Raw genomic sequence first — 24,803 nt, forward strand, 5'->3', positions numbered from 1 at the left:
GTAGCGGGAGGCGGAGCGGCTCCCATCCCGTCCCCGCCGCCGTCGGATCAAAGCAGCCGTGGGCGGAAGCCGTCGGTGGGCGCGGGGGGTGGGAACCGCCCGCCACCCCCGCCCGCCTGTCCCTCTCTCTCCCCGCGGGCTTGCGGCGATGGCGCCGGACCCACCCCGCGGCCGCCCGGGGAACGCCGGCGGTCAGCCCCGCTGCTCCGCGGTAAGTTGAAGGCTGGGCCCGCCGGCCGGGCTCTCCGCCGGCTGCGAGGAGGCGGGCGGCGCCGGGTGCCCCAGGAGGAGCCCGAACACCACCCCGAGAGCTCCGAGTGGCGGGGAGAGCCGGCGAGCGGGAAGGGGGGCTTCATGGGCAGCTCACGCCAACATGGTCCTCGCCCTCAACGGCAGTCACCTCTACGGTAACCTCCGGCCCTTGGTCCTGGAGGACCCGCGGGAGCTGAGCGGCGGTGGGATGATCGCCGGGTCCTGGCCCCCGCGCAGCCTGGCAAAGCTCGGCCCGTCGTCCCCCCCGTCGGCACTGCCCACGGCGAGCCCCCTCCCCGCCAACGACTCCCAGTGCGGGGAGCAGATCCTCAGCTACGGCAACGTGGAGAAAGTTGTCATCGGCGCCGTCCTCTCCCTCATCACCCTGCTGACCATCGCCGGCAATTGCCTGGTGGTCATCTCCGTCTGCTTCGTGAAGAAGCTGCGGCAGCCCTCCAACTATCTCATCGTCTCGCTGGCCCTGGCTGACCTCTCGGTGGCCTTAGCCGTCATGCCCTTCGTCAGCGTGACCGACCTCATCGGCGGCGAGTGGATCTTCGGGCGCTTCTTCTGCAACGTCTTCATCGCCATGGATGTCATGTGCTGCACGGCCTCCATCATGACTCTCTGCGTGATAAGTATCGACAGGTGAGACCCGCGGCCCGCTCTGCTCCTCCCCTCCCCCCCCGACTCCCTCTCACTGCGGGGCCGGCACCGCGCCGCTGCCCGGGGACCCAGGACAGCGCCTGGCTCTGGGGTCCTGCCGGGACCGGGTACTCCGGGGTCTCTTCTGCCGCCTCCGGGAGCTGTAGACAACGTAAAAGCAGGGGAGAAGGCGAGAGAGCAAGAGGCGAGAGAGCAAGCCTTGCAGCCTGAAGGAGCCCCGCGGAGCAGCGCGGGCTGCTCCCGCTGTCCCAGCCCAGGCTCCTAAGTTATTCCTCTGGGTGACCTCCCTGCTGTCATCACAGAGTTAAAGTGTCAGAACAAAGCAGGAGCTAAACTGTATACGTTTACTGTGTCTCTTTAAAAATAAAGGGAGGCTAACAGCCACTTTGAATTTTGCAGTATATGTCTTTAAACTGCTTTATAGCACGTCTAGTTTTGAGCTGATTCTTCGAAGCTAGTGACAATGTAGCCTTGCTGAGTTCAGTCCAGTTTTATCATACTAGAGAAGGGTCAGGAATTACAGCTGATTATTCTAATACAACCCCAGAATAGCTCAACCGACTGACCAATTTTTGACAAATAACCTTTTGTTTGAAGGAAAAGTTTTTTTTCAAATATTTGGTTGGTTTTTGTTTAATTTTCTTCTACCTTGTTAAAAACCAAGCTATACTCATTGTCAGATAGCTTATTAAAAAAGAGACAGGCACTGAGGCAATAAAGAGGTCTATACAGACTGCAGAAAAGGATCTTTGGCATTCATTTCTAATGTCAAGACCATACCTAAGATATCACATTTGGCCATGCCTAAGCTCTCCTCTGCAGAGGGAGGCTAAGAGATGCCTTTATTCTGTGCGGGTCCCATTCTAAAACAAGAATCATCGTGTAACTTCCCTCTTTCACAGCCTGAAACCTATGCTGAGAATTTTAGCATCTAGAGGGAGACTCTTCTCAATACAACTCAACACAGTCAGCAGAAATTGAAGAACTTCTGAACTAGACTAGATAATTGGTTTCTCAAGTCTGGTATCTATCTGCAGCCTTGACTAAATGCTTCAAAAAGTTTTGGGGAAGAACTCTGCATTTGTGAATGAAACAGTCTTGCAAAAGAGTTTCTCATGGTATCCAAAGTTCATTTCACGGCAAGGAGTGTCACAGTTTGTATTAATTAAAAAACTGCAATATCTGTGTAAGCATCCCCTGCTCCCTGTGACTTCTGTAATGGCTAGCAGTTAATCTGGATGCTGCAAAGCATCTTGTGGCAATGAAATCCAGACTCTGAATTACAGACTTCTGAAATTACAGACTTTGACAAAGTATCAGAGTGTTTGTTTGTTTTTTTTTCTGTTGCTGCCTTGAAAATTGCTATCTTTTAACTTAATTACAACATTGTAAAAAAATACGGGTAGGCTTCTCTACCTTTCCACCATTATGCTCTGTTTTTCTATCCTACCTATTTTTAATATGGGAGATTTCATTTTTCTGCTCTCTCCTCATAAAGTCCTTCCCTTCTCTGATAGTTCTTGATGTCCATGTCTAAACTCTCCCTCTCCATTTCTAATAACCATTTAAAGACAAGTTTGTTTGGTCTCTTGCTGTCTTCTTTCCCCTCCACTCCCTCCTCTTCCCAAAAGACCAATAAGAGATATAGCCATGAAATTAGACCAGAATATAGCCTATTGTGAATGGCTGATTTTCATTAACAAGTGCTGGTTTAAAACAGAGTTAATCTCCTCTTGTTTTGCATTCCTACTTCTATCACTGAATGTTTATTGAACATTATCTCTTCATAGTTCATTATACTGTTATCTACTCTCTCCTTGAAATAAAAATTTTGTAAATCATATTGCTTTAGCCTCTGTCACCCAAATCGATTACATAGTAAGATTGGTGATATCATAAATAGAAGGAAACAAGCCAGCAATCCATTAGGATAATGTCTCTACCACTTGGCAATAAAAATTTTTAAAAATCCCCATAATTTTTAATCCTGTTTAAAAATAAATAATCTTATACTTTGTAACACTGCTCAGTCAGGATGAAGATTATCTTGGGATATTAGTTAATATTTAAATAGTGAATTATGTACCAAAATATGCAAACCAGGGAGAAATGATGAAAATTAAATGTGAATGAGGGACTGTCACTAGTGTAGCATTGATTTTAGTGATGCTATCTTACGTCCAGTTGTTATTAAAGGTATGTAGTTCAGAAAGCCTTGAAAAATCAGAGAGAAAAAATAAATACCTCCAGGTGAAGTATTGTATCTAGTACAGGAGCTTGCAAATCACGTCAGACCATTTTCACAAATGGGTTTAATGGAAACACATGTTTTGTGTTTTCTAGGAGGATAAGATCTCCAGAGATAGACCCCTGATTATCTCAGTGCAAAGAAAACACATACAGGATGAGCCAGGAAATTCAGAAACAGGACAGAAGTGAATTAATTCCGCCATGTTCCAACTTGGCCACAATCATCAGCGCCATTTAAATACCCCTAAACCTCATAGCAAAATTAAATGGTTCTGGGTTCAGGTGTGAGACATTTGTTTAGGGAGAAGGGTTATGATTGGTCAAAAATGTCAAAAAGGAAAATTTTTATTAACGTTGAATTGCACTGCCACCTGGCTCTTTAGAACTGCTTAGAAAGCCTTGTAATGGTCCAGAAAAGTCTCTCATGGAGGGAAAGGTGAGGCTGTTCACAAGCAGTGCAGAGGCAGCAATTAAGCTGGTTATTTTAAACTTTTCATAGTTAAACCTCTAGATGCTTTCTGAAGCAGATGTGAGAATCAGTTGAAAGTAAAGAGTAAATAGTATGTGAGGTTGTAAGGAGAGGTAATATTTTTTATTAGAAAAGTAAATATGTCTGGTAAAGAAGAGGCTTTGAGGCCCTTTCAAGTAGGATAAAATGAGTAAATCAAAGACTGTTTTTGGTTTGTTTCTCTTGCACAAACATGTACTACTCAGCTCATGCCACTTAGAGCCCTAAAATGCCAGCAGCTGGCAAGCCTATTGCACACAGAGATATTTTGCTGCACAGCCCTGCAGCAGTAGGTGCATTTTTCAGCTGAATTTATCAGTTGGATAGCTCTGAAAGATGCAGATTAGCATGGAGTCTACAAATGGATTGGTTTCATTGTGTTGAAAAAAAACCATCTTTTTTTTGCGAGCTACACACATCAAGTACTTCCCTTACTTTTTAAATTGCTTGTACTTTAAGTTTGATAAACATTAAGATTTTGCAATATGTGTTAGTATAGTATTATGGGGATCACTAACTTTGTACAGGGTACACAAGAAAGAAGCTGGTCTGTAAAAGTAATTACAGACGTTACAGAATTTATTTCCACAAGGAAATATGTGGAAATAAATTGTGTAAATAATGATACAATGTCTGTAATGATACCACAATTTTGAGTATTAATATTGTTTTTCAGATTATATCTTTCCTTTTATTTCACAATATGAAAGCCTCCACAGATCTTTATCATAGTGACCTGAGATGAGCATGTTATTTTTGAGGTATCTTTATATTATTTAAGCCCCTGCTTTGGAAGAAAGCTTACAGACAGGTTTTTCAGAATTAAAACAGATGTGACAGAGAGAAGAATATTTATCCTTTATCAAATTTCATAAGATTAAATGCACAAGAGCACTTGATACTCAGATAATCAATACTAGAATATTAGCTTTGCTTTGGCAAGATAATTTTGGCAGGATAATTGTGCCTGAATAAATAGTAGCCACCTTTAATTTCTCGTAAGGCTCTACTTTTCTGGTTCTGAATATAATAAATTATAACACATTTAGGTTAATTTGCATTTAAGAGTGAGCAAACACTGGGAATAAATTATGAGAGATGGATACAAACCACATCTTGGAGGGTGAATGATCACAAAAAGGGAATTAATTGAATTCAGACCGATATTTTTTGCCTGCTGATTCATCGTGTTCTTCTGACCCAAGATAGCTACAAAAATCTTGTTTTGGAGAGTATCCACTTGATAACTGCATCAGTAGCAATTTTAAATTCAATTTTTAAATAACTCTTTGGCTTAGAAAGTGATAAAGTAATGTAACTACTCAGATACCATTGATGGATTACAACACTTTCCACACACCCACACAAATAATGAAACAGTCTTGGGGGAACCTCTCCAGTCTGTATCTTAGCCAGCAAATCATGTGTATTCCAGACTTCCATTAAATTGATGAGGATTTAGTATTTGTATGCAAATAATACCAACGTTTGCTTTATTATCATTCCTGAGATTTTTCTACACAAGAATCTTTTCTCTCTCCCTCCTTGTTTGATATCTTTTGCCATACTCCAAGTAGGTGTGAGTAGAATCATAGAATCTTCAAGGCTGGAAAAGACCTCTAAGATCATCAAGTCCAACCATCGAGTACTAATGATTCACCTTAGAAAATCTCAGTTCCTAAGGTTCACTCCTTATGAGTGTCCTTAGTGCATATATGGGGACTGAGGAGCTCAGTGTCTCAAAGGAAGAACTTGGGACTAAATTTGGATAAACACTTAGTGCTTTAAATTAATCAAGGAGTCTAAATTCTGTATACATTCAAAACTGAAAATGTGACCTGAAAACCTTGCCAGCAATTTCCTAAGCCCACTGGCACCTAAGAGCCCTGTGTGGTGTCTTGCTCAGTATGAAACTCTTTCTACCTTGAGGCCATAGGTGGAAATGGCTGTGCTCTGTCCTGCCAGCTTGTTCTGCTGATTGAGGATGGTAACGAAATTTGGACACCAGAGTGAAGAGAGTAGATGTGTTTTCCTGTTGATAACCAAATAAAACAGAAAACACACAATAAGAAAAATAAGAAAGCAAAGTTCTCAAAGCAGACAAACAGAGAAAATTCAAAGTAATGCATCAAATCATTACTCCATAGGAGAAAAGATAGTGATTAAGAGAGATACATCACCACTTGCATATGTTATCATCATGTAGATCTGTAGTTGCTGAGGAGCTCTGGTTGCAGCAAGGAGTTGTAGAATCCTTCCTGGCGAGTGGGAAAATCCTACATGGTGCATCCACCTGTAGGTGAGGCATCCAAAGTTGCTGGAAGAAGGTCCAGCCTTATATTCTTAAAAATCAGCAAATAAGAATGACTTGCATATTTTGCTATGCAGAACTATCTGGTTTATGCCCCCCAGCAAACAAACATCAAGACTTGGCCAGAGTCCAGGATGTGGGTGGTAGGATTTCCTAAAATATTGTCTCCAGATGCCAAGTCAGTAAAAATGATATTTTCAGATGGTGAGTCGCTGGCATCAGCATACTGATACGAAGCTGGCATCAGCATAACTATTGTTATAATCAATACAATATCTACTGATACAAAGGTTATAGGTTATTAGCATAAAACACACATATTCATCTATAGGTCAACTCTGGCTTGGTCCTGTTGTCCAAGCCTTAGCACAACACATCTCTACTCAGTTCCTTCAGAAAATATGTGTGGAATATGTATGTAGTGATAGGTATCAAAAATCCTGTATGTGATATATTTTGGATCTAGAATAAATATAGCACCTACATGCAGTGCTCCCTGTGAGATCTTGTTCAGTTTATCACAGGCTTGTGAAAAGCAGAAGTCTATATACACAGAAATAACTAAGGGATCAAGAAAAGCCCCAAAGAAACTACTAGGAATAAGAAAATACTAGGAAAAGTATGTGATGGAGTTACTGCAATTGAAGTCTATACTGCAGAAAAAAGTGCAGGGATCAATGCAGGAGCTAACCACCACCATCATCACAAGAGCCTTTCTTTCAGTTGTTCAACCTGATAAACAGCCATACTCTTTCTGTGTCTGTAGATAACTTACCTGGCTTATGAAAGATATAGATGGCACTGATATACTACAGTTTCCATTACAATGGAAGAAGATTTGGGTTTTTTTCCTTTCCATGCAGTTTTTCTAATTTAGTCCACTTAAAGAACATTCCTTAAGATAATCTTTTGCTGAACACTTTTACAATCTATTTTTTTCATTGAAAAGCTGTGTAACAAGTTTTTGCCCCCAAATCCTGAGATAAAGTGGAATTGGAAGCGAGTTGCATTAAATAGTATAAAGCAGTCCAATGTGTATCTCTCACTAAAAACCAGCTAAAAAAGAATAAATGAAGCTGGGGTATTTTGCTATACTATCATGATCACACCTAGGTACCTTTCTTGGCATCCTTAGGTATCTCTTTTCATGTTATATAGACAGCCCGTAAAAGATCCAACTAATTACACAGTAACCTATTCCTGGCCATATAGATTGTTTTGTTATGTCTTTTCAGAGATATGATGCTTTGCAACTGTACTGCCAGATGAACAATAAGATAGATGTGTTTTTATCACACAGATAGGACTGTTTTGTGAAGACTTAACAACTCAGGAGTAAAGGGGATTTGTTTGCTCCTGAGAAAAGCTGAAGCTTTGTCCTTCTGCAGTGGGAAAAGGTGTAGGATCTGCAGTTGGTGGGAATATGGCTTATGTACAGTCTTAGGGCTGTACGTTATAGTCTGACAAAGTTTGGGAAGATAAAAGACAGAAAAAGTCACCTTAGATTGATTATTCTGTTGCTGTTATATACTGAATGTCTTTAAATGTTACTGAGAAGGAATCATGAAATGCGGAGATGCAAGATAATATAGAGGTAGCAGTGAAAATGGTAATGTTCCAAGATACGTAATGTATGGGGAATTATAGTTCGTTCAGAACCAGGAGATTTAAAATTATGCCACACTTATGTGAATACCTTTTCTTGAAATTGGCTGCTTGCCTTCTTCCCCCACATTTGAAACATATCTTGTGTTTGCTTCTACCAGGGTTTAACACTGGATGAGTTTTCAGAAGTGATTTTGGGGTCTCTAATTCTTGGAGGCTCATCCAGACATTTCAAAGGACCCTGATAGTCAGAGGTAAGGGAACATTAATGCAAATTTTTGACAACCAGGGGCTTCTGGAGACATTTAAAAAGTGATTTTCTTCCTGTCAGGGTCACAAAAATAGTTTACATAATTGAGGTTAGATTTGCTTCAGGATTCACTGGAAAAATTGAATTCTAGAAACACTCCTCTTTTGAACACTTTTGAAGGTAGCTTTCAGAAATATCTCCTAATATAAGTAAGAAAAATACAAATACATACCATGGTCACATAATGATGTAGAGTAACTCATGTATATTAGTATCAATCTATAATTTCCTGGAGTGTTTTTCTTGAACTGAATGCCTATCATAGAATTAAATACTAAAGTATTTGTAGTCATTTTATCATGTCTGAAGCAAAACTACTAAATTGCTGATAAAGTGCTTGCACAGTCTTCTAGAGGAACAGAAATTATTAAAAGAATGATCTCTGACTTTTCTGGAATATTGTACATATGGAACTATCTTTCAGGTACAAATGTTTGATTTCTTTCTGTATATCACACAAAGATCCAGTCCCTTCTCTGTGGACTGAGAAATCTGAAAGAGGCAATGGACATTGTAAATCTTGCACGAACATTAAAAACCTTTGAGAAACAGCTGCGTATCCCAAGGTGCACTTATCATACAACAAAGATTGGGGACTGAAATTACAAGTTCTGACATCTGAGTTTACAAAGCACAGGCACTATAGAGTAATGTTCACTGCAGCTTTGTTGTAATGGTCATTAAGGTGAGGATAGTATCCTTCAGCTGGAAAGCTTACAAGTTATAGTTTTCTGTGTTGCACCTAATAACCAATGATTTCTAAGTGATTAATTCATAATATATCTATTCCTATTTATAAAGACTGCGAAACAGTCTTTTTTTTGAGCAAACTTTTGTTAGAGCTTTTAAGTTTTTTCTTTCCAAAAGACTCCAGTACTTACATATGTCCCAGGTAAAATTTGTTTCAATTGTTTGAACTAATGTAACAAATTTAAACAGTGAAGCACCTTTGATTTTTCTTTTTTTCCTTTATGTTTATTCAGGAGGCCTTATATAGAACATCCAAATTATTTCATATATATGGATGGTACTGTCCATATTGACATGCATGCAAATCAGATAATGATCCACCTCTAACCATAAACAATTTTGGGGGTAAAATATGAAGAAGAATAAAATTACTAAGAGTGCCAGTTGTTTGAATACTATGCAAAACTGAGATGTGAAGGGAAATGAAGTCAGTACTACATATATTCTTTCTGTCTTTATCCTGGCCTTTCCTATCACATCATGAGACTTCTGAGGGGGATTAGTAACATCATGAACAGCTATTTCATTGCAAAATGGTCATGAATGTTAAAAAAATACCAAACAACTGAACCAAAGCAACAGGAGGACATTACAAAACTAACTTTATTTAAAGCAAAGAGAAACTGGCATGGTCTCTTCTTAGAGGTACCTTGTGTACTGAAGAAAAAAACTGTTTTTTCCTGAAATGTAACAAGGAAATGGGTGGGATTTTTGGAACTGTCAAAAGCCTGAAACCAAAGTTTTTAGCTTATGGAAGTGCTAGTTAAAAATATAACCACAAGGAAATTAAGTTATGCATTTTTGCTTGCAATTTTTTGAGTTCTTTAAAGGAAACTATAGGAAGTGGAGGTAAAGCCATATGAAAAGTAACACATTGGTCACATTGAGAGTTATTTGTCCTGCAAGGTGTAGTAGGTAGGGGAGCAAGGAGCAGCTTGCCACATATTAACAATGGTACTAAAACTGCTCAGGGAAGAAGGGAGCCTGGGCAGAGTTTGCTGCATCTCATGTGCATCTCTTCCACTGAAGAATACTGATCAGTAACCCTCCTGACATTGGAATAATTTCTCATCAGCTATACAAGTACCTGCAATCAGAGTTGTGGTCTATTGCTGCTGCAAATTACATTGAGTCACAGATACAGAGCTCTCTTTAAGTACATTATTAATAAACTGTTTGCTTTTCATGGGAGAAGGCTTAGACTAGAGACAATGTATTTTAACACGTGGTTTGCAGATCTCCAGGGAGAGACACAAAAGGTAACTCCAAAAACCACAAGTCTGATGTCAATAGTGTGTTTTTACTAGTTAGAGGTCTCTTCTCATACCAGAAAAGGATTTGCAAATCAGAGTAAAGAATACTGCCCTAGAAGATTTATACTAATAACAGGTATTTAGAAATCAGCAGTAGGCAAAAAATCAGAACATGGAAATGGAAGGCATGATCACAGATAACAGAAGTATATGCTATTATCTAAACTTACTGTAGAATTTGCAGCCTGACTGTCATCATGGATACAAACCACAAAAACATGCTGTGATTGTCATAAAATATTTCAAATATGCAGTGCCATTTGCCAGAATAATTGTCTGTAAAAAGTTCTCTATGTGATTTATGTTTTATTTGCCACAGAAGTCAACATTTAAAAATTGTTGAAATACTAATTCCTGAACAAAGTCAGAGTATGTTGTCTGTCCACAAAGTAATGCAAAATATTTATATGCATGACCCAAACCAGCTTCTGATAAGATGCAAAGCTTTTCTTTAATAGTCTGATAAGATGTTTTGATGCTAAAAGTAAAACAGCTTTGGCTCTAAAGACTTAATTTTTGAATTGTTATATACTGCAGTTTCCCTTTTATCTTAAGGGTTTGCATTTGGAGAGCCACTTCTTAGCAAATGCAGTTTTAGCAACTATACCACTTGTATTCTCTCAAGAATCTATTGTCCCATATCAGAAAATGATTTCTGATAAATGAGTTCGGTCATCAGCAGGACACAAGCTCCTTTTCTTTGAAAATAACGAAAATTAAATTAGTATAGTGGTCTGTTTGTGAATTAAACAACATAAGAAGGAGCTTAAAATTTCCAAAGCCTGTTACTTAACATGAAGCTTCTACACCACTGCCTGGATGTTGTGACGAAGGGTGCATCTGATTAAATATCCCAAAGTCCTGCAGTTCTCAGTGACTTCCGTAAGGTGTCCATAGGCTGTGGTGATTCATCCCACACTGATGCCAAAGTTCTCATCCTAAATTCAAATGCGTGTCTGAAGTTGTGAGCCTTGCTGTGAGAGCTGATGTTGTTGGAATAAAATACCCTTGGTATTTTAGTCTTTATCCACACAAAGTGGACGCCACCGTGCCTCAGAAGAACCTTAGAGTTGCCAGGTTGCTACTGAGAAAAGCAAAGGAAAGACATACTGAGAGACAAGAAGGGCTTTTTTCTGCTGATCCCACTTATTTCACTGCTTTTATGCCCGGTGTAGCATCTGTAAAATGAGCAAGGAAGAGAGTTCTGAGATCCTTGATACTCTCCAGATCCCACTGTCTTTAAGGTCTTTGGAGGAGGAGATGGTCTATCATCAGCTGTATCTATTTCTATTTTAGCATAAAGCTAAAATGTCCCAGATGTTGCTGAAGGAAAATGATACACGGTAACGGCAGCCTCCTGTGGGCAGGCCAGTGTTCAGCAAGACAGAGAGGACACATTGTCCTGGCTCATCTTTTTTCAGGTTTTCTCTCTAGAGCTCTCTAAGCTTACTTGGAGTGCGTTTGCAAAAGCAGCCCTAGTCACATCCAAAATGGGGAGTATGAACTTCTGATTTTGATGAAATTATTACTGAAGCAGCAAACTGGAAAAATCTGTCTACGTGGAACCGCAGCCTGACAGGCATGAGCAATACCCAGGAGGCTCAAAGTGCATTACAATGGAGACTGACCAACCAATAAAAAGCAGTGTCAATGTGGCCACTTTGTTCTTCATTCTCCAAACTGCTTATAAAAAATTGATACATACTTTGATAGATGAACTACTAAATACTGTAGTTTTGAAGGATTGAGCACACATTTTTACCCACCGCAATTTTGGTTTTGCTGCAGTTATTTTTCATCACTAGATATTTCTCTCCTTCAACCTTTTCCTTCAGTTAAAGGGCACCTGGGGCTATGTATTTAAGGATTTTTGGTGATTGAAAATGGAAGAAATATTTGTAAAGTAATACTATATTCCTACAAATGTTGTATTTCTAGATTATGGAGGAGACCTTGATCTGAACAATTTGTTTATTGAAATTAAATTTATCACTGAATAAGACATTTTCTGAGGATAATGACAGCAGGCAGGAGGATTACACATGAAGAGAGAACTTGGTATGTGGTGTGTAAGCATGCTGTAAATAAATATTTTAGTTAAAATTAGTGCTAGGAAAATAAGTGACCTATGATTGAGAGATGTGGTGGCTGCAGTGGATCTCATGTTCATTGACATGAAAGATGATTAGACATGATAACCTGATTCTGTACCACATACTGAACAGACAAGATACTGCCAAAATATCAAGGAATGGCAAATAAATGGCTGTTTGTGTAAATTACAGGCAGGGAATCACCTTAGTATCTTCTGATAAGTCCCTCTTCTGGAAGTTTCAGTTTGAAAGGACTGTGAATAGCAGTATTCTAAAAGCTTCTTGAATTGCAGATGCACAATTGGATCTGACCTCCTGACTTCCTTGCTTGATACCTTCCCTTCATGCTGTGCTCACTCCAACCTACTGCCTTCCCTTCCAAAAAAGTTAAAGATTTCTTCCTGAAATAGGTCCTATTCATATTAGTAGATGAGACATGCTGTTACAGTTGCAGAGAAGCAGCTGTAGAGTCTGCATCTTTTAAAAGCTACTGGTACTGTAGGGGATCAGAATAGAATATTTTGTTACAAAGATATTCTATGAAATTGAAATGATTTTGCTAGAACTTTTTTTGTAAAATAATAAAGTTATTTTCTGGTTCAGTTTGTTTCCTTACATGTGAAAAGCGGGGTTCAGTGCACCTCTGCATTCTAACCAGTCAATTCAGAACTTAAAAAAAACAGCAAAACTTTAGATTTTTCTTTAATACAGTTCAGAATGAAGGCCAATTTTAAAATTTTCCTGAAATACAGTATGGTTCTTCCCATTCTTCACACAGCACTGATAGATACCCATTGTTACATGGCTTTGAGCAAAGATAGCTTCTTGTATCTTCTAGTGCTTTAACTACAGTTGTACTTAGCTCTTTGCACTCTGTTGACTTATTGCAGCCTCCCTACCTCACATTTTTCTTAGTTTGGTTGTTGTCGGTTTTGGTTTTTTATAAGAGACTCAGTCTTACAAAAATTTTTTTGCTTTGTTTCTTGCTATTCTCAAGTAAAGCAGCACTGATCTAAGTTAGTCAGCCAGAGTATAGGGGTGTCTGAGGAAATCCAGTGACTTTTTTCATCTCGGACTTTTTTCAGAAAGTTACTTGGATCCTTTGGCTGCTTCAGTGCTGCAGTTACAATCCCAAAGTTTCAATTTCTCTCTTTTATTCTGAGTGGTTTCCTTTTTTGTTTCAGACCTATTTGCATTGAGTTCCTTCGTGAGATGATTACATTAGTGAAAAGTGTATTTTATGCTAAACTACAATGATGATATTTTTAAATTATTTTTCAGGAAAGGAGCAAAACTAAAACTCACAGTGCCCACATTCTAGGAACAGAAGGTACCTCTTGCTGACATTTTCATAGGTAATCTTACAGACCCAAATTCAACCTGAGATGCTTTGCACATCCCAAAGTTTTAGAAATAAGACTTCTAATTAAATCTGCTTTAGAATTAGATTTTCCTGTGTACCTTACACAGGATATTGATATACTGTGGGGTTTTTCCTTCTGAGCTTGGGTAAAAAAGTTAAACTGGAGGTGAACATTAAAATTTTTATATACCAAACCCAGTGGAACAAAACAAATCTTTGAGTAATTTTTGACAAATTCAGATCTGCCTTTAGGTCAGTACAGCTATGAACAAAGTAAAAAATGTCCCAGCAGGTTAGTTCTGTGTTAAGGCTTGCCTGTAATCACTGCACAGGTGTTTGTTAGGGCTCTTGTGAAATTACTGTCAAGGAAAAACCAAGAGGAGAATTGGACCAAGTCCTCCTGGTATTTTTCCTGTCTCTTCAGAAAGAGCAAGAAAAAGAATGATAAGGAAAGAAAAAGTATTCTTGAGGGTTTTTTTCATTAAGTACTTTGTCTGGAGATATATTTAAGTTGTTTGTATTTAAGGAAGAGAGAGATGGGACTTATCAACATGTTTAAATAGCTATTCCCTGAAGATATTTTTTTTAACATAGTGGTATTATTAGTTCAGTGGGCTGTAATTTTTCATTTAATTCATCAGTAACACTGTGACATTTTCTGAAATGCTTCGTTTAATTGTACTAAAGACATCAGTCATGATTTTCTAGTTAAAGTTGTAGGAGGCTTTAATTTTGAAACAACATTATAACTTTCAAAATAATTCCTTTTAAGATGATGTTTAGTGTCAATCCAAGCACGATTCATGTGAAATTGGAGAAAACCACCTTAGCCATTTCTACTTTATGGGAGTCTGATGAGGGCTTTAATCTTTTTAAAAAAACAATTTTCATAGCTCTGGAATCAAGCCCCCACACATTTTAGTTGAAGATATCTTCAACTGAAAATACAAAAGCAGCACAACAAGAATGGTTATAAAACTAATGCACCAACCTGAGTTTGAATGACCCAGGGTCTATAGGCTTATTCTGTCACTCTGGGCAGGCACTTAAATGCATCTAAGGGGACAACCTGGTATGCTCAGGGCAAACCCTGATATTCCCATTCCTTTATGGCTCCGAGCAGAGCTCTCTGCAGCTCCCTGTGTGCTGAGGCTCTAGCAAGGGGACCAGGAGGCCTGGGCCTTACACCAGTATGGTGCCAGGGAACATTGCCAGAGTACTCAGCTGAGCACAGGACTTGGGAGTTCTGCATTTTGTGTTGTGGAGTCTGACAGTCCCGTACTGTTTTGGCAAGCTTTATCTAAAGGCCTGGTGTCCCACCTCCAGTCTGAGTCTCCACCACTCGTCCTGAGAAACTGTCCAGGCTGCCTCAGCTGCATCCACACAGGAATCCTCCCACATGCATCTGCAGCCATGTCAGGACACTCTCAGAAGGTGCTCCTGGAGTTTGCTCTGTTTTCAAGTTGTTTGTAACATATAAATCCTTTGACACACTTTGCTGCCAGATACAGAGGGGTCATCTGGTGGGTGGGTCTGTGCACATGCCTGCACATCCTGGGTGGAGAAGATGGTAGGTGGATACACTGGCCAAAATATAGACACAGATTTTGTAGTCCGTCAATGTCTGCTTCATTGCTTACCTAGGGGTGTTTTGTGCTAGTGTCTGGCAGAGTACATAACTGAGAGAAAACATTTCCAGCAGGTTGTCTTGGAGTCATGAGCGTTTGTCTTTGCCACAGGACAACACCAGGCAGGATATGGGAGAGGATATATTTATCTTTGCTTAAAGTTACTCTCCTGTACATCAAGGGCAAAGCAGCAAAATGAGCATTTTCCTTTCAGCAAATGCTGTATGGATTACCTCTACCTATCAGCTTGTCAGCCTGGGTTGTCCTGGTGACATCCAACTCTTCTGGTTTTCTATACTGCTTAATGCCTAGGATCAAATTAAGCCCAGGGACTTGAACCTTATATTCAGTTATATAGGTGACTCAGGCCAATGAACAAATGAATCATCTAAGGCTGTAAATCCTCTAATCATAAAGGCATTCAGCAAAAGATCATGGTTAATGCCCATCTTCTGATAGACTGTGTGACTGCCAGGAAGTCCAGGAGGAAGGAAGTCCATGAAGGTACAAGGAAGCTGAGAGAAATGTAAGAGAGAACACAATCTTCTAGGCAAATAATATTCCTTTTGAATGGACAGATTTAGTTTTGATTGACTGAATCCCCCCACACACTCCCAGGAAAGCCTGCACTTCTTGAGGTCCATCAAAAAGAAGCCCCCACAATGATTTTTCAGAAAAAGAAAAATTCAAGTCAGGGTGTTCGCTATGTAAAATGAAAGTATACTCACTCCTGTATTCAACATGTACCCACCCTACCTCTGGGAATGAATGTCTTCTTTGGTTAAGAGAATTTGTTTACAGGAAATACATTTAATTGAGAGCAAGAAAGGGAAAAATAAAAAGTGTTGACCTTGCTAAAAGCAAAAGAAATATTTCATTCTCCTTCTTACAAGTATCAAAATTAAAGTATTACTATTTCAATAAGAATAACATTGAAATTGTATGAAACATGATGCATAGGCATCTAAACCAATAGATACCAAGACATACAATACAGATCTCTCATTTCACTGCATTCAACAATGACTGAGAAGGAAGAAGTAGAGCTTTAACCTTTTCTAGTAAGTGCAATCGAGAACTGGAAGCTTGCCACTGTGCTAAGACTTTTTTATAAACTATGTACTAATTCACTACATACAAAAGATACAACATTTAAGTATATGGAGCACAAAATCGAATGAAGTCTTTTCTTCACTGAATAGTGGTTTGTTTCTTTTAGTTCTCCCATCTCGCTCTAGCATGGAACAGTAACATTCAAGTTTTAGTGATATAATTCATATTCTCAAGGCTCTCATATATGCAATGAAATCACTTTCTTCACTCTGGTTTAGAGAAAGGTATTTATTTTACTCTGAAATATCCTTCTCTTCTGAGACAATAAGCTGGTATTTACAATGATGTGATTGTGACTCCAGTCTGTGTCACAGAGAGGCAGCTATCAGCACTGTCATACAATGATTAACAAAGTTACTTTTCACACTGTAACACCATAGTCATGCAGTGCAATCCTTATGTGTCAGCACTTTTGTGTTTATATTTGAATTCCTTTACTTCCACCTCAATTCCTTAAATATGTGGTAGGAATATTTCCCTGATCAGTTTGTATCCTATATTTTATTTGAATGCAGATCTATGGAAGAGAACATTTGTTATTTAGTGTAAATATCGTATCAGAAAAGAGAACAATTTCTGTTAGGTGGTTTAATAGCAGCCATAACAGAAGCAATAGATTTTTATAGTTGTTTCAACTTACTAATTTACATTTAACTTACTGGTTAGTGTATTGAAGCATAGAGAGGTGGGAAAAAAAAACAAACAACCAAATCTAGGGATAATATTTCTGAAATATGGGCAGCTTTTAGGAATGGCATTGTGCTCCTGGTCTTGTTAAATGTCTCTTAATGCTGCAGTAAACTAAACAGGAAAAAACAGGGGAGATCCTGAGAGCCAGCCAGCAAAGGTCAGTAGTAGATCAGCATGGTTCTTCAGAATTGGTTATTATTGCAGATGAATCATTAGACAGGATTGTATAGCTGCAGGCTGGCAAAGAAATGGAGATATACATTGAAGCTGGAAAGCTCCTGTACTAGAAGAAAAGCACAAAAACAAAGTACTAAGTATATTTGTATCTTTGAAAGAAAACAGTTTTATGACTTTCTAAAAATAGAAAGAACTGAAAAAACCTCAGGTTAAGCTCAGCTTGTAATTGAATGGTAAGTGAAGATTCCAGGTACAAACAGATATAATAGGCACCTATATAATTTCTAGTGTTTCTATTCAATTCCAGAGTACTCCAGTCTGCTTCATAAAAGCAAAGTCAGTGAAAGATGCTAGGCTGATTCTGGAATAGCCATCTGTCAGATCAGGTCAGTGAATTCTGATAAATGTGTACTAATTAAAATGGAATTCTATCTGCTTATAAAGTACATGGAGACCAGAGACAAAGCAATTACATGTGTGTACTTCAAAAGTGATGTTATATGCACTCAATTTATTGCTGGGTTGGGCAAGAGGCTTCAAAACAGTTTTGATGCCCTTAGCAGTTCAGTTTTCTTTGACTTTCTTTACAGTGAAAAACAACTCCTGTTACTTTTTTCTTTAATTTTTAGGTACATAACAATAAAGATTTTGGATTCAGGATCCCAGTTTTAACCAACCTATTACTATTTCAAGTTGCCTTCCTGGCTGTTTCCAAAGCTGTAGGGACTAGTCCTATTCTCAAAGTTTCCAACATAGCTGTGAATGATTCACCATTTTTACAGATTAAACATTACAGCTATATTTAGCTTTCTCAAGACCAAACAGAAAGAAAAGGAAAGGAACTTCTTTACTGCTGAAAAAAATTAGGCTCATGCTGTACCCAAAAAAACCCCAAAAGAACAAAGAAGTCATGCATTTTTATCCTGGAATGCTACTATGCCTGGCACTGCTACTTTTTTCTTCTTTGATGGTAAAATTGTTATCTTCTACATTTCTAGAATTAATAATCAATTCATCCACAAATGAGTTATTAATATGAAGGTGATGAGAAAAATCTTCCTGAGAAGTTCTTCTAGTAGATGGCTATGTGAACCCTGCAGCAGTGAAGATAAACCAAACTACTTTTTACAATTACCTAGATTGGAGAATGAAATAAATATATTTACCAAATAGAACCTTCTTATTTTTAGATACAATAACATCTAGTGGGACACAATGGCAGTCCAGTTTCCAGTTTGATAACCACTGGGCAAGCAGTAATGTATGGCAGCCATCACAACAAGCACAAAACTAAGACAAAAATGGGAAGAGGAATTACAAAGAGATGTAAAGTGATGTGCCAGAAACAGACACTGGGGTCAGGGGGTTTGTTCTGTCTACCATAGGCCGTTCTACTTTCCACAGACATTACATTTTTGCATTTGCTGTAGCAAAAATATATTGAGCACGCTGTAATACAAAATGTCTGCGTGACACAAAGTTCAAGTGACAATGGAGACTTTTAGCCCTGTAGAATAAAAACTATTCTGTGTGGTCATTGTAATGCATCAGTATCAAAAAGCTGGAATGAAAATAGCCCACAAACTGACTGCTCTCATGAGAAGGTCTATACAGTTGTAGTGGTTTTGTATTAAATTGTCTATAACAGTTGTCTGTCATCAAACTGTAAAAATTTGGAGGTACTGGGAAAGAACAGGGGATCACAGGAAGCCAGATTTTTATTAAAAAAAAAAAAAAGAACTTATTAATTTACCTTTTCCATTGTTGGTGCTTTGTGGGTGAATGTGGCACAAGAAAAGTCGTTCACAGTAGGGGATGACAGCACCCCATGAAGGAGGGAGCTTTTTACCTCCCACCTACTTTTGAACAGAGCTCCAGAAAGAGGATGGAAAGTGGTAATTTCTCCTCCCACAACCTGGGAGGAGAAATGTGCAGCTCACACCTGAATGGGACTGTAGCACAGGAATTGATTTCTAATCCTCCAGTGAGGAAGAGGAGACACAAGAAGCCAACTTAAAACGAGGGTATGCTCATGCATTTACATACATTTCTTTAAAAAGAACTTTACCCCGTCCCTCACCATTTGCCTTCTGTTTGGCCCATGTTGTCTGCTCTTATTTTGAGCTCTTTAAGCAAGAGGCTTTTCCAGATTCCAGTGATGCAGCACAAAAGATGTTCCCATCTTTTTGTTATTATATCCACTAGACACTAGTGCCAGAATGCCTCCACTAATTTTTCTCCACTCACCCAGCAGTCTTTCTTCTGAATGGCTGAATGGGAAATAACATGACCAGTTTCAAGGAAAAAAAGGCCATGCATCTGCAATACTGTGCTTTTGTGAACTAACCTAGATATAGTCCTCACTATGCTGGGTGTAATAGGGATAGATGCCCTGCCTGGCATAACCATATAGCCAAGAAACTTGGAGGAGGAAGAGTAAGAAATAACACTACCTTTCTTTCAGAGAACTGAGGCACAGTTTCTTCTTTATCAAAATGAACATCTATGGCATGTAAAAGAATGAATCTCAGAATTATGAGTCTGAAACATTTCTTCCTTGTAGGGGGGTAGCTAATGCACATGAAATGGGCTTTTTAGGGAATTTGACTCCATCCTTTGCCAGCAGAAATTACACAAGGTGCTAAAAGTCTTTGAATTATATCTTAAGTTCATCTGATTTACCTTTATTCATATTTTTTGAACAGTAGTAATAAAAAATTTAGCACTACAAAGCATATTTTTGCAATGAATTTGATACAATACTTTTGAAGTCCATTTATCTATTAAGTCTTGGACACTCTTTAGGGTATTAGACAACAGTAGGCATTTACACTATTTTAAACTTTCAAGTAAGTTTTCAAGGGTAATGTATTTCATCTATAGACATAAAAAGATTAAAGTTCCTTCATGAATGCCTGCTGACTTTTTTTCCATATCATACTACATTTAGCAAAATGAATAAGGCAGAAAAGATGGTGGGGTATTTTTATATTAATGGACGTATTTTAATTTCAAATAGTATTTTAGAAGCTCAGATACCTTCCGAAGAAGTGGTGCCAGGGCAAAACTAATTAATTTTAATTTTCAGTGTACTTCTGATTTCATTATTTCCTTTTGTTATATTCTGATGCATGAAAATACATCAGTAGGTACTCAGAATGTGCAGCCCACGGATCTGATTTTCACAGAAATCCAGTTTAAATTTTTTGGCTGCATAATAAAGCTCACCTCACAAGCATGTCATTAATGACTAATTGGGAAATAGCTAGGAAAAAAATACTTCAGGAAGGTCGACCAACTTTTAAAAACAGCACATTGTAAGTGACAAATAAGCTTTCTGTACAAAAGATGTACTTAACTCTTTTGTAGCTAAATTCTGCTGCTCTCAGACCAATTTTAAAGGTGCAGCACTGGTGTCCCAGAAGGGCTTCAGCTAATAACTTACCTTTGCTGCAGCTACATTACTTAGAACAGGATGATATATCCCTTAGGCAGTTAAACTCTGGAACTTAACCACATTAACCCTGCTTTTGGAGTGCCTCAGAAAATTCTCAGCTCCTTGGGAGCACACTTTTGGCCATGATGTTATAAATCAGAAATGTTTGTGGACTACAATATTGCCACAGCCATTGTAGAAGGTGTGATGACAATATTCTAATCCTGACAGGTGCACAAACAGCAGCCTTTTAAAATAGCATGGTCCATGTATCACACTGCTCTAATCCCAGCCAATTTTAATACCTCTCAGCTCATGGCCCCACCAGGCACAGCTTCATCAGCAAAATGCTGGCCTGCTGCTATTTACTTGTGATGCTATCAAGAACAGGTTACAATAAACCAGTCCTGCCCTTTGTGTAGCACTTGCCATAGCAGTAATACAAAATTGATGATGTTCTTGAGAGAGGTTGTTGTTACTCATCAGAGCAGATCATGAAATGATGCTTCTTTATTCTTACAAAACTGTAACATACTTGGGTTCTTGTATAAAGCAGCAGCCATAATTTACTGCAATGCAGTAAAATCAACAATGCAGTGTTCTGCAGAGCCAGGCAAATACTCATATTTGATTTGGTAGGTCAATACAGAGAGAAAAAATGCACCAGAAAAAATACTTTCAATCTTGTTACTGTATTTCTTGTTTGTAATCCTCCCAAACCTTCACTGTGTGACTAAACACTAGTGCCTCTTGAAAGCAAAAATTGTACTGAAACCTGATTTGAAACACTTTCTGTTGGAGTAGCAAAGTGAATGGTACTGATTTTTCAGAAAAAGTATTTCCTTTTGGGGGAAAGAAAAAAGAAAACAAAATTTGAGATACCAATTAACTAATAGGCTAGTTTCTGTTCAGCAGAAACCAAATTTCAAAGTAAAAATATTAAATGTGAAAAAAGCATCCAATTCCACCTAAGAGAAACTTCCCATAGGAAGAGACAAATAAAAAATCTGTAAAAGAGTGTAAACACAAACGTGGATATTTCTGTCCAGCTATATAGGACATTAGTGATTATTTTATATTATTTTTATTTAGTTTATTTTTATTTTATTAGAAAAAATACATAGTTTAAGATGTCACAGCTTACGAAACGTAGATGTTTTCAACAGGTTTAATTTTTTGCCTGTGAAAACTTGACACGTTATGAACAGTTTTGTTGTTTCATTACAATTTGCCATCTTAAACTTAGCTTCTAATAAAAAATGTTTTTTTCACCAGATCTTCTTGAGCTGATGTGATAGATTGTTTTTTTGTTGAGTTAGAGTTTGGATGTTGAATAAATGTAATTTCTTTCTAATTGAATGTTGATTAAAATAATTATTGCAGTACTGAAATAGCTTGCTCTTGGCAGACATTTGCAGTTTGTTATTCCCATTTGAAACATGAAAAGACATGTCAGAAAGACAAATCATCACCTCAGTTTAGTGTCTGGGGTCTTGACAAGGTGCTGATCCACCTTATCTAAACTGTGCTCCTACCTAGAAGGTTAGATGAGATGATCCTTGAGGTCCCTTCCCACCTGGCATTTTATGGTTCTGTGGTAACTGTTGAATGTGTAAGGAGGATGAATGAAGATGGATTCATGCTTGTTTTAACTGAACCATACACTCAAAAGAAGGTAGGTTTTGTAAAGTGAACATTCATCTACATTCTAAGATTTCATAAGTTAGCCAAATCAAAATTAGGTTTCAGAATTTTGTTAATAAAAAAAAAATTATTTATCTGTAAGCAGATTGCACTAAAATCTGAGTCCATTGTGGCCAGTGGGAGATTTCCTTATAGAATAAAAAAACCCTTTTCCAGTGACTGCCAGCACTATAAATTTTCAAGTGAAAGACACATAACTTCACAGGTTTGAAATAAACGTGTAGAGATGACTGAAAAATGTAGAACGGAGGCCTTAACCAAAGGTGTTTTGTTCTAGGGCAGGCTGTGTGAAATAATTTTTATGAGTTAACCACTGCACTACATAGTAACTCTACATTATTGTTCTAGGTACCTGGGAATAACAAGACCTCTTACGTATCCTGTAAGGCAGAATGGGAAGTGTATGGCCAAAATGATCCTCTGCGTTTGGCTCTTATCTGCCTCTATCACTATACCCCCGCTCTTTGGTTGGGCTCAAAACGTAAATGATGAAAAGGTTTGTTTGATCAGTCAAGACTTTGGCTACACCATCTACTCCACGGCAGTTGCATTTTACATTCCAATGTCAGTGATGCTTTTCATGTACTATCAGATTTACAAAGCTGCCAAGAGGAGTGCTGCCAAACACAAGTTTGCAGGATTTCCCCGGCTTGAAGAAATGGAAGGGATTTCTATGAACGGAGTAGTAAAACTACACAAAGAATCTGAAGAATGTACTAATTTCTCACGACTCCTAAAGCATGACAGGAGAAACATTTCCATCTTTAAAAGAGAACAGAAAGCTGCCACTACACTTGGGATTATTGTTGGGGCTTTCACTGTCTGCTGGCTGCCCTTCTTCCTCCTCTCAACTGCCAGGCCCTTCATCTGCGGTACAGCGTGCAGCTGTATCCCACTGTGGGTTGAGAGGACATTTCTGTGGTTGGGTTATGCAAACTCTCTCATTAACCCTTTTATATATGCCTTCTTCAACCGGGACTTGAGGACAACTTATCGCAACCTACTGCAATGCAAATACAGAAATATCAATCGGAAGCTGTCAGCTGCAGGGATGCATGAGGCTCTGAAGCTTGCAGAAAAGCCAGAACTTGTTCTGTAAGGTCACTCATTGTTTAGTGTGATAATCTATTGTTTTATCACGTTAGTTTTTTGCCAACAGATCTGAAAGAAGTGTTACGGGAGGAAGCAGGCTTCTTGAGCACAGTTAACACAGTCATGGAGAAACTGGAGGGTAGCAAGGTTAATCCCTAAACAGCCCCCCAGTACTAGCAAGCCTGGAGAAACAAGAAGACCATTTAAGAAGGGTAAGGGGAAAACCAGAGAGGAAGAGTAAAATGGTAGTGGAGGAGTTCCTAGTGAGGAAAGAGCAAAATTGGCATAACATATTTGTTCAGCCATTGGCCCAAAACAACTTCTAGTAGGTTTGAATGTTGAATGCATCTAGAGATTTTTTGCTGTGATAAAGATCTGACAGTGGTGAAAGGTTCAGAATAATTCATTGCTTTGCACTTTGTTGTTATAATAATAAACCATTTAAGAAGAAGCTGGATCAGAGATCTTACATTGCTAAGAAATTCTCTTTATTACAAAAATGTATGTTCGTTAAATATTAATTTACTGGGTTGACTGGAAAGAAGCTGTTTTGTGAAATGTAATATTACCTTTGCACAGTGACTGTGGCACTGAAAAAATGTTATGATTCCAAAATAAATGGAAGAGCCATGTGGACCAACATCTATTGCTGCATGCAGTTGCACAGCAAAGTTTGCTGCAGCACTGCTGTGCCAGTTACACCAGATAAAAGTTTTCTCCTATACTGGTAACATAACAAATATATCTGATTACATTTTACTTCAGGTCTGGTCTTCCATCTTTTCTTTTTTAAATTCCCTTGGCTTTATCAATTGAGCCCTTCTCTAATCTAGGTGGAAACTTTGTCTATGCTCAGGTCATAGTTTCTGCTGATTTATGGCTAGTCCACGTTCTGTTTCAGTAGTTCATTTATTGTCTATTTGTAAGGTTTTCCACCCTGTTAGGATTTCTTTCCTTTCTGAAGTCAGTAAGGCAAAAAAGCAACTGAGGACTTGATGGCATATAGAGACATCTGGACTTTATCCTTGAATACTGATCCTGGTCATTTGTACCGCTCAAAATGATTTATAGCCTTGCTTTATGTAATAATCCAGATCATTTACTGTTTCCAGTTCTCGTTGTTTCCCTCTACCACTACAGCTCCTCTAAGTATGTGGTTCTATTTTTCCTTGCTTTGGTAACAAAGCTCTTCCCTCAGTGGAGCAGAGTCAAATATTGTAACAATATTTTTACATATCATTTAATAAATGCACTAATTATATTAATATATTATTAGTAGTGTGTTATTGTTATAACATTCAATAGTTCTGTAATATATTACTATCATAACATACAATAAAATAAAATTACAGCAACTCAAAAGTGCAAGAGGCTTTCTCTGGACCAAGTTTGTACTGCACATCATGTTCCAGATGAAGCCCAGGGTATATTAGTGAATTAAGACTGTTTCTGAACTCAATCTGCTTTTCAGCTATTGAGTCATCACTGAGGCAATAATGTGTTTATTATCAAATTTCCTCAGTAGCATATCACACTTTAAGC

At 38.4% G+C, this 24,803-nt stretch overlaps 1 protein-coding gene across 1 annotated transcript; it reads left to right on the top strand.

Moving 5' to 3' along the window:
• On the top strand, positions 1–24,499 carry HTR7 (5-hydroxytryptamine receptor 7). The gene is made up of 2 exons (XM_071748736.1): positions 1–900; positions 22,518–24,499. Exons 1-2 carry the CDS (start codon positions 374–376, stop codon positions 23,266–23,268), a joined length of 1,278 nt encoding a protein of 425 aa, XP_071604837.1. The 5' UTR covers positions 1–373; the 3' UTR covers positions 23,269–24,499.
• Positions 24,500–24,803: the final 304 nt, after the last annotated feature.

Source organism: Heliangelus exortis, chromosome 7 (genome assembly GCF_036169615.1).
Source record: "Heliangelus exortis chromosome 7, bHelExo1.hap1, whole genome shotgun sequence".
NCBI classification, from domain to species: Eukaryota; Metazoa; Chordata; class Aves; order Apodiformes; family Trochilidae; genus Heliangelus; species Heliangelus exortis.